The sequence below is a fragment of the Giraffa tippelskirchi genome, chromosome 3 (assembly GCF_054371585.1).
Source record: "Giraffa tippelskirchi isolate mGirTip1 chromosome 3, T2T-mGirTip1v1.2.pri, whole genome shotgun sequence".
NCBI classification, from domain to species: Eukaryota; Metazoa; Chordata; class Mammalia; order Artiodactyla; family Giraffidae; genus Giraffa; species Giraffa tippelskirchi.
The window spans coordinates 22,858,890-22,869,584 of NC_137277.1; the positions used below are offsets into that span (position 1 = coordinate 22,858,890).

Genomic DNA, 10,695 nt, shown 5'->3' on the forward strand with positions numbered 1-10,695 from the left:
ATCTAGGTTTAGGGGAGATGCAAAAAGGGGGGAAGTTTGGGGGCCAGAAACAAGAAGCCTAAAAGGGCAGAAAGATGGAAACCAGAGGTGGAGGAAGGGAGATGCAGAGTAAGGCCCCCCCATCTTACTAGCACTACTGCCTTTGGCTCCTTCAGCCTTCTCCCCCTTCCCGCCGCCTTAACACCCACTCCCCAGTGCTTAGAGTGCGAGGAAGACAGCGTATACCTCCAGCCTCAGCTCTCCCTGTGCTTTGGGGAGTCAGCCCAGGTGTTTCATCTGTTCACCTCAGAGAGAGCGCCAAGGACCCTAGCCTTTCTCCAGGTGCAGCAGCTGTGCTTGTACCTCTCAGGTGCAGCCCACTCTGAGTCACCCCCCAACCATGCACATCTGAAGGAGTCAAAGGTGGGTGCTGGCGTTCAAGCCATGCTTGGATTCTGGGGGGCCCTCCAGGCTTCAGTTTCCTTCTCTAGAAATGGAGTTGGACTTGCTTAGGGAGTTTTCACCTGGGGCCATGAACCTCTTTAAAGGGTATGCAAAATTATATGATGGGACCAGTTGCAAGCTCCTGACAGAACAGACATGTCTTTTTTTTTTTTAATTTTTATATATTTATTTTTGGCTGTGTTGGGTATTTGTTGCTGCGCGCCAGTTTTCTCTAGTTGCGGTGCATGGGTTTCTCATTGCAGTGGCTTCTCTTGCTGCGGAGCACAGTCCCTAGAGTTCGAAGGCTTCAGTCATTGTGGCATGTGGGCTCAGTAATTGTGGCTCATGGACTTCACTGGTCCGCAGCATGAAGAATCTTCCGGAACCAGGGATCGAACCTGTGTCCCCTGCATTGGCAGGTAGATTCTTAACCACTGGACCATGACGAAAGTCCCAAATGGACATGTCATTTCATTAGAAGTTCTCAAGGCTCCAGGACGAAAGTCCCAAATGGACATGTCATTTCATTAGAAGTTCTCAAGGCTCCAGGACTGGAAGAGATCCAGTGATTTCTTTAGGGGATCTGTCTGCTGAGGGGGCCCTCCCAGGGACTGCCTGGAAAGGGGTTAGAGGCCGGTGGTGGAAAGAGGTAACCTTAGGCCTGGAGTGAGCTTCCGAAAGAAGTGATTAAATGCAAGCCTTCCCAAGAGATAGGCTCCTACAACCTAATTCTTCCCTCCCTCTCCCTTCCACCCCTCACCAAAGTGAGGCAGTTTCCTGTATCTTCAGTGACCTGTGGTCTGGCTTGCCTGGTGGCTCAGATAGTAAAGAATCTGCCTGCAATGTGGAAGACCCGGGTTCATTCCCTGGGTTGGGAAGACCATGGAGAAGGAAATGGCAACCTACTCCAGTATTCTTGCCTGGAGAATCCCATGGACAGAGGAGCAAGGCAACCGTGGGGTTGCAAAGAGTCAATCACGACTGTACGACTACCACTTCCCTTCATTTCAGTGACCTGTGAGAGAATAGCACCATCTCCTGGTCCATGATGGCAACCTTTTCTGTGCTGGCGGCTCAGGAGCCCCAGTGAAGGTTCTAATTGTCCTTCCTATCATCTCTCTACTGCCTGGAGGAGGTGGAGGTAGGTGGCCCTCCATGCCCTTCCTCCTCTGGTCCAGGCATGGGAAGGTGTCTTATGCTCCAAGCAGCTTGGTGAAGGCCCTTCTTCTTCCAGGCCACAGCTACCCCACTTGGAATGATAGGCTTAGAGCAAGCCCTATGGATACACTATGCACAGGCTGGTATGGTGGCAACAGGCAACCCCAAATCAGTGTCCTCTCAGCCCAGGTTCTGATGCACATGGGTGGTGGTCGAGGTTGTCTAAACTATTCTGTCTGCACCTCCCTGCCTTGGGTTACCCATCTCCCCACCTGTCCAGACTGGACAAGGAGACTACAGGCAGAGATGTGAACAGGTCTGCTGCCCTAAAGATCACTTTAGCCCTGCCTTTCCCATGCCAAATGCAGATGAGCACACCTGCCCATCACACACCCTGAAGACCTCTTACTTGCCTTCAGTTCAGTTCAGTTCAGTCACTCAGTCATGTCCGACTCTTTGCAACCCCATCAACTGCAGCACGCCAGCCTTCCCTGTCCATCACCAGCTCCCTGAGTCCACCCAAACCCATGTCCATCCAGTCGGTGATGCCATCCAGCCATCTCATCCTCTGTCGTCCCCTTTTCCTCCTGCCCCCAATCCTTCCCAGCATTAGGGTCTTTTCCAATGAGTCAACTCTTCGCATGAGGTGGCCAAAGTATTGGAGTTTCAGCTTCAACATCAGTCCTTCCAATGAACACCCAGGACTGATCTCTTTTAGGATGGACTGGTTGGATCTCCTTGTAGTCCAAGGGACTCTCAAGAGTTTTCTCCAGCACCACAGTTCAAAAGCATCAATTCTGCGATGCTCAGCATTCTTAATAGTCCAACTCTCACATCCATACATGACCACTGGAAAAACCATAGCCTTGACTAGACAGACCTTTGTTGGCAAAGTAATGTCTCTGCTTTTTAATTTGGTGTCTAGGTTGGTCATAACTTTCTTTCCAAGGAGTAAGCGTATTTTAATTTCATGGCTGCAGTCACCATCTGCAGTGATTTTGGAGCCCAGAAAAATAAAGTCAGTCACTGTTTCCACTGTTTCCCCGTCTATCTGCCATGAAGTGATGGGACCAGATGCCATGGTCTTAGTTTTCTGATTGTTGAGCTTTAAGCCAACTTTTTCACTCTCCTCTTTCACTTTCATCAAGAGACTCTTTAGTTCTGCTTCACTTTCTGCCATAAGAGTGGTGTCATCTGCATATCTGAGGTTATTGATATTTCTCCCGGCAATCTATATTCCAGCTTGCGCTTCCTCTAGCCCAGCATTTCTCATGATGTACTCTGCATATGAGTTAAATAAGCAGGGTGACAACATACAGCCTTGACGTACTCCTTTTTCTATTTGGAACCAGTCTGTTGTTCCATGTCTCATTCTAACTGTTGCTTTCTGACCTGCATACAGGTTTCTCAAGAGGCAGGTCAGGTGGTCTGGTATTCCCATCTCTTTCAGAATTTTCCACAGTTTATTGTGATCCACAAAGTCAAAGGCTTTGGCATAGTCAATAAAGCAGAAATTGATGTTTTTCTGGAACTCTCTTGCTTTTTCGATGATCCAGCGGATGTTGGCAATTTGATCTCTGGTTCCCCTGCCTTTTCTAAAACCAGCTTGAACATCTGGAAGTTCATGGTTCACGTATTGCTGAAGCCTGGCTTGGAGAATTTTAAGCATTACTTTACTAGCGTGTGAAATGAGTGCAATTGTGCGGTAGTTTGAGCATTCTTTGGCATTGCCTTTCTTTGGGATTGGAATGAAAACTGGCCTTTTCCAGTCCTGTGGCCACTGCTGAGTTTTCCAGATTTGCTGGCATATTGAATGCAGCACTTTCACAGCGTCATCTTTTAGGATTTGAAATAGCTCAAATGGAATTCCATCACCTCCACTAGTTTTGTTCGTAGTGATGCTTCCTAAGGCCCATTTGACTTCACATTCGAGGATGTCTGGCTACACGTGAGTGATCACACCATCATGATTATCTGGGTTGTGAAGATCTTTTTTGTACAGTTCTTCTGTGTATTCTTGCCACCTCTTCTTAACATCTTCTGCTTCTGTTAGGTCCCTACCATTTCTGTCCTTTACTGAGCCCATCTTTGCATGAAATGTTCCCTTGGTGTCTCTAATTTTCTTGAAGAGATCTCTAGTCTTCCCCATTCTATTGTTTTCCTCTATTTCTTTGCACTGATTGCTGAGGAAGGCTTTCTTATCTCTCCTTGCTATTCTTTGGAACTCTGCATTCAAATGGGTATATCTTTCCTTTTCTCCTTTGCTTTTTGCTTCCTGTCTTTTCACAGCTATTTGTAAGGCCTCCTCAGACAGCCATTTTGCTTTTTTGCATTTCTTTTTCTTGAGGATGGGCTTGATTCTTGTCTCCTGTACAATGTCATGAACCTCCATCCATAGTTCATTAGGCATTCTGTCTATCAGGTCTAGTCCTTTAAATCTATTTCTCACTTCTACTGTATAGTCATAAGGGATTTGATTTAGGTCATACCTGAATGGTCTAGTGGTTTTCTCCACTTTCTTCAATTTCAGTCTGAATTTGGCAATAAGGAGTTCATGATCTGATCCACAGTCAGCTCCCGGTCTTGTTTTTGCTAACTGTATAGAGCTTCTCCATCTTTGGCTGCAAAGAATATAATCAATCTGATTTCGGTGTCGACCATCTGGTGATGTCCATGTGTAGAGTCTTCTCTTGTGTTGTTGGAAGAGGGTGTTTGCTATGACAAGTGCATTCTCTTGGCAGAACTCTATTAGCCTTTGCCCTGCTTCATTCTGTACTCCAAGGCCAAATTTGCCTGTTACTCCAGGTGTTTCTTGACTTCCTACTTTTGCATTCCAGTCCCCTATATTTTTGGGGGTGTTAGTTCTAGGAGGTCTTGTAGGTCTTCATAGAACTGTTCAACTTCAGCTTCTTCGGCATTGCTGGTCGAGGCATAGACTTGAATTACCGTGATATTGAATGGTTTGCCTTGGAAACGAACAGAGATCATTCTGTCGTTTTTGAGATTGCATCCAAGTACCGCACTTTGGACTCTTTTGTTGACTATGATGGCTACTCCATTTCTTCTAAGGGATTCCTGCCCACAGTAGTAGATATAATGGTCATCTGAGTTAAATTCACCCATTCCAGTCCATCTTAGTTCACTGATTCCTGGAATGTCGATGTTCACTCTTGTCATCTCCTGTTTGACAACTTCCCATTTGCCCTGATTCATGGACCTAACGTTCCAGGTTCCTATGCAATATTGTTCTTTACAGCATCGAATCTTGCTTCTATTATCTGTCCCATTCACAACTGGGTGTTGTTTTTGCTTTGGCTCCATCCCTTCATTCTTTATGTAGTTATTTCTCCACTGATCTCCAGTAGCATATTGGGCACCTACTGGCCTGGGGAGTTCATCTTTCAGTGTCCTATCTTTTTGCCTTTTCATACTGTTCATGGGGTTCTCAAGGCAAGAATACTGAAGTGGTTTGCCATTCCCTTCTCCAGTGGTCCACATTCTGTCTGACCTCTCCACCATGCCCCGTCCGTCTTGGGTGGCCCCACACGGCATGGCTTAGTTTCATTGAGTTAGACAAGGCTGTGGTCCATGTGATCAGATTGGCTAGTTGTCTGTGACTGTCGTTTCAGCCTGTCTGCCCTCTGATCCCCTCTCTCAGTGCCCACTGTCTTACCTGGGTTTCTCTTACCTTGGACATGGGGTCTCTCTTCAGGGCTGCTCCAACAAAGCACAGCCACCGCCCCTTACCTCCTGATTTAACAGATGGATTTAATACCGCTTACCCTGGTATTATACTTCCTGGTGGCTCAGATGGTAAAGCGTCTTGTCTACAGTGCAGGAGACCCGAGTTCGATCCCTGGGTGGGGAAGATCTCATGACACTTTGTAGAACTTTCTGGGGATCAGGGTCAAATAGCCTGTCAGCATTGTGGTGGCTGCTGTTACTTCCGTGAGGACACTCATGTGGACTGGGGTCTCCAACAGGTGCCATCTTGAGCCTTCCCACCCGGCTATAGCCGGCGCCGGCGCAGGGGCCGGCACTTTTGACAGCCGACTACTGGGCCGACTACTGGGCCAACCACAGGTACCTCTGCAGAAAGTCAGGCAGGTAGACGAGAACAGACCACCCTCTGGACACCGCTGAACTATGGCCAAAGCCTGCAGAGGGACGAGCAATGGGAAACCACGCCAGGGGCCTCCTTACAAATCGTCCTCTCAGAAATGGCAGCTATTCTCAGCCTTCGCATTACTCCAAAACAAGAATTCCTCCTGAAGACAGGTGGAAGGCAGGCAAGTAAACAGGAGGGTCACCAGTCATAGCTGTTCCCCTTTCCTTCCCACTTCTCACCAGAGCTGACACTTCTGTATTTAATTGGTTGACTGATCCCTTCCATCTGGACAACTGTCCCTCAAACTGTCACCCACGCAATATATTCAAGTCAGCTCTTCCAGGCATTCTCCACTGTGACTGGATCCTTCTGACCATCAGATGTCTCTTGCCCAGTCTTCCAAAGCTTGAGGCCTGGGAACCAAGCCAGGTTATTCATCTCAAATTCATTCTCTCCATCCCTAATGATGCAACACTAATTTAGGCTGAACAGGTGACTCCAACACATGGCTTAACCTCTTTTCTCATCTGAAAATGGAGAAGCAAATACCCTACTTTATAGAGAATCAATGCAAGTCAATGTAAATGCCTCAGTACTTGGCTCATAGAGCAGATATTTTATTGAAAAATTTATTGAATATTACTAAACCATGACAGGGAAGATAAAACCTACTATTCATTTGCAAAGAGTATGAAGTTAACCCAGAATGGCTTTGACAACTGTGTTATGTGCCTTTATTCCAACTCTTTTGCCAAGAAAGTCTTTTTTTTCTTTGGACCCCTTTTGATGGTTATAAAGCAAAAAACAAAACAGGAAACAGTACTGCTAAGGACAGGAAAGAAAAAAAGGTTTAGAAATTAAAAATAGGGATGCTCAAAATGATGGCTTCAGTTCTTTCTCAATCAGGCTGTCTAAAGACCTAAGGCAGCAGTCAGCAGTTCAGGTTCAGATCATACCTTCTGGACCGGTGTGGTTCAATCCCCACTGTCCTGGGGTTCCAAGGCAGCAGACTGCAACCTTGAACCTCAGTGCAGTTGAGGAGCATACTATTTTCTGTTGTTTTTAATTAATGTGACAACTCACAACTGAATACCAATCAAAAAACAACATCTGAGACCGTGTCTGAGGTGCCACTCATACTTTGCTGTAAAGGGCAGTTTTGAGGCACAATATCCGAAGCTTGGGTAGAAGTCATTCCTCCCCTCCCTTCAAAGTAGGCCCCACATTCCATGGCTGGAGGGGGCATGAGCCTGACCAGAGGCTAGGAGTCAAGGAAGCAACAAAGCAGGAACCCAGGGAAAGGTCTGTATCCCAGTCCTCAGTTCTGGTCCTGTAAACAGTGAAGACCCCACTGAAGACTTTGGAAGCAGAGAGGTAGGCAGATAAAGGCTTGTCTTTTATTGAATGAGTGATCTATGCAACTGCCGAGGCCACTATGTACAGAGAAGAGGGGGAGAACTTTATTTCTTGGTCTCTTCCTCCTTGGACAGAGTCTTGATGATTTCCTCCTTCTTGGCCTGGAGCCGCTCTTCACGGCGCTTGCGGGCTTCCTTAGTCTTAGACCTGCGGGCCTCAGCTTGGTCCCTGGAGAAGAGAAGATGGGTGAGCTGTTGGGGACACCAAAAGCTGATTCAACTAACCAACAGCCCCACACTATCCCAAAACTGATGGTGGGTGGTGTGCGGGTGTGTACAGGACACAGCAGTATGTATCTCTAACACAACAGCTGTATTCTGGACAGACTGCATGGAAGTCAAAATTAGACATTAGCATATTTTAAATGTCTCAGAGCTTACGCCAGAAGCTTCTTGCGAGCCTTGTCTGCCTTCAACTTGTGGATATGTTCCATAAGAATCCGCTTGTTTTTGAACACGTTACCCTTCACCTTCAGGTACAGGCTGTGATACCTGTAGGGTACAAGGGTTATTAGAGGTTCTGATTAGCAATGGCATCAATAGAGGTGGGCCTGTGATCTGCTCTTCTACACAAGGCCCCTAAGCATGTAGAGTTCCTGTCCTCTCCCCTCTTGGTGCAGAGAATTCTTTCCCTCATCCAAGACTTTCTGCACAATTAGGACACAGAAGAGCTCACCTGGCAGATATTGGGCTACCCTGATGGTGTATGCAGGGAGGACAGAATGGAAGAACTTTCCTAAGAAAAGTGTGAGACACATGGCTCTCTGCCCACAGCCAATGAGACAGAGCTTTCATCTGTGCAAAGAACAAGTCATCAAAGCAGCAATGGGTCTTGGTGAGCCCAAGAGAAGGTACTTACATGTGGCGGTCAATCTTCTTAGATTCACGGTATCGTCTGAGCAGCCGGCGCAGAATTCTCATCCTCCTCATCCAGGTTACCTTCTCGGGCATTCGAGCATTGGCAGTACCCTTTCGCTTACCTAGGAGGAAGAACAGTCACCACAGTGCATCTGGGTTACTAGAGCCAGCTGATTGGTCACAACAAGAGCCACTAACTTCTGCAACACTCTATAGCCCACTGAGTCACGTACCAAGAGTTGTACCTCATCTTAAGTAGCATTATTTCCATTTTACAGATGACCCCAAGTATTAAACTTCTTTCATTTACTCAATTTTCAAGGAAGCAGAAACAAGGCAAGTATCCCTCATTTACTTCAGGCAGAATGTGAATACTCCAGGACATGCACTGAGGCAGTTTGCACCAGGTAAGCTGGAAGATCTTAAAAGGCAGTGTGACCTTTATTTCCCCAAATCATGCTAACCTTACAAAGTGATGTTAGGATTTATAGGACGACATTTCCCAGGTATCCAGTAGGATCCTTGGCAACGTATAGGTGCTCAATAAATAAGACCTCTTTCTACCAATACCATCAATTCCCACACCAGTGCCAACTTTCTGATTTGCAGACAGAAAAACACACCAAGCATCACGGACTAAGAAAAGGGTTCAAAATGAGTCAGAATGGGGAAAGATTCTGAATCTATCCCAGTCTAGATTTCATTATGTATCTGTCCCTAAGTCTTGCAATAAATAGAATGCACTTACCTATACCCATATGCCTGCCCTTCCGGCGAGCCAAGGTGTTTTTCCGGCATCGAGCCCGGGAATGGACAGTCACAGGCTTCCGGATGATCAGCCCATCTTTGATCAGCTTCCGGATCTGCTGGCCTGGGAAACCACAATATACCTGGTCAGTCAGGTGGGCCCTAGTGCCAAGTATGCCGGTCATAACTCGAGTCCAAACAGGACATGACAAGGGGCATGGCTCACATCCCTGGTTTTCAAAAATGGTGCAAACTGGGGACCATTCTTTTCTTTCCTAAAAAAAAAACAATCCAAAAAAACTTCTATCCTTTTAGATGTCTTAACAGCACTCAAAATATACGTATTTGGGGATATGTGATCAAAATAGTATACACATATGGCCTAGTCCCTCAGATTCTGTCTCACATATTAGCTACCAGTCTAAAATAAGGATTTTTTGAGCACAAATTACAATACCACAAGCCCAAACAGAAAAAGAATTCCCCTGATACTGACCAAGATTCCTGCTAAACTTTCATCAGCTCCTGAAGCTTCTCACAGGCCAATCTGTACACTTCCTTGAAGAATCCTGTTAGGTCCGTTCAGCCAGAAACCCCCTAACCTGTTTCCTCTTACACACACACACATTTTCATATTCTTCTCCATTATAGTTTGTCGTCCTCTTAGTAATTTTTCATCCACTGACCCCCTTCACCATGCTCCTTGGCTATAAATTCCTACTTGCCCACTCTATCTTCTGATTTGAACTTCCCAATTCATCACTTCATTTCCTTGGCTCTCTCCCCCTCCCCAGTCCCTGTACTGTCTCTCCATAAATTCCTCACATAGCTATAAAACAGAACATCCACTCTAGCGATATTTATTAATGTAACACTGAGTGGTTGCCATCAACTTCCAACCTGTCATTCTGGCAAAGGTCAGGAAGAGAACCTCTGGCAATCCATATATTCATGACTCCTCCATTTTATGAGACACCCCCCCCCGCCAGACTGTGAGCTAACCTATGTTAACAGTCAACATAATTGTGTCACCTTTCATTGCACAAAGGATGAGAAATGGGGAGGGTAAAGAAGGAACGCAGACCCCAAGAACTCACGGGAGTTGGCATTGGCGATTTCATTAGTCTCATTGGGGTCCAACCAGACCTTCTTTTTGCCACAGCGAAGGACACTGGAGGCAAGCCTCTTCTGAAGCCTGAGCATACTGTGACAAACAGAAAACACTACCAGGTCCTGGAAACCATTCCTGGGCAAGACTGAGCATCTCCAACAAAATCTGCCCACCCCACGTAGACAACGTCTTTGTGTCTGTTTCCCCCTCTGGAAAATAAGATTAACGGATAAAACTGAAGTGAAGAGGGGGCTTACGCCTTTTCTGGTACCCAGCACGAAAAATAAGTGTTTAACGTGAAGACTCTGTGGCCAGTGGACTGTTTCCTGGGCTCGTTTGCTAGTCGTCTAGTCTTCTGGTTCCTGGGCTCGTTTGCCTCTTATCTCAGCAATAAACTAGCTTTAAAAGTTTTCTTAATGACGGGTCTACGGGGCAGAAGGCATCAAAATGCTAGGATCGCCTCACTTTTGGCAGGCAGAGGCTTGGGGCCTATTCGCGGCCTGTCCTACGTCACATGGAAGCAGAGATGGGCTCGGAGTCACAGATTGCCCCAGAGAGTTAAGGGGGCCACAGCCTAGTCCCCGCTGCCGCCTTTCCTCTGCCCGAGTGGGTCGCCTCAGACACGTGCAGGGCGCATAGCCAGCCCTCCCCCGGCCTAGAGTTCCCGGGACGTCCCCCTACCCACCTGCCCTCGAGGCCGGGCGCTAGTGTGCTCCGGCTACCCCAAGCTCCAGGACCAGCCGCTTCAGGGCGGCCTCCGCCCTGTCTTTTCCCGTATGGGCCGCGGTACCGAGCCCCGCAAAGTAAAAATCAACCAGGATCAGAGACCCGAAAGCACTTACCTCATGGCCGCGGCCGCAGCGGCGAAAGGAAAG

General features: G+C 47.2%; 1 protein-coding gene across 5 annotated transcripts; it reads right to left on the minus strand.

The window, feature by feature from the left end:
* Positions 1-7,064: 7,064 nt before the first annotated feature.
* On the minus strand, positions 7,065-10,695 carry RPL19 (ribosomal protein L19). Of its 5 annotated transcripts, none has more exons than XM_081582254.1 (7): positions 10,663-10,695; positions 10,078-10,245; positions 9,807-9,913; positions 8,711-8,833; positions 7,964-8,084; positions 7,486-7,596; positions 7,065-7,273 (listed from the first exon to the last, which is right to left on the minus strand). In XM_081582254.1, exons 3-7 carry the CDS (start codon positions 9,910-9,912, stop codon positions 7,150-7,152), a joined length of 585 nt encoding a protein of 194 aa, XP_081438380.1. In that variant the 5' UTR covers position 9,913; positions 10,078-10,245; positions 10,663-10,695; the 3' UTR covers positions 7,065-7,149. The 5 variants fall into 5 exon arrangements, with proteins under 5 accessions (XP_081438380.1, XP_081438381.1, XP_081438378.1 ...); XM_081582255.1 differs by having other exon boundaries at positions 10,506-10,695; XM_081582252.1 differs by lacking the exon at positions 10,078-10,245.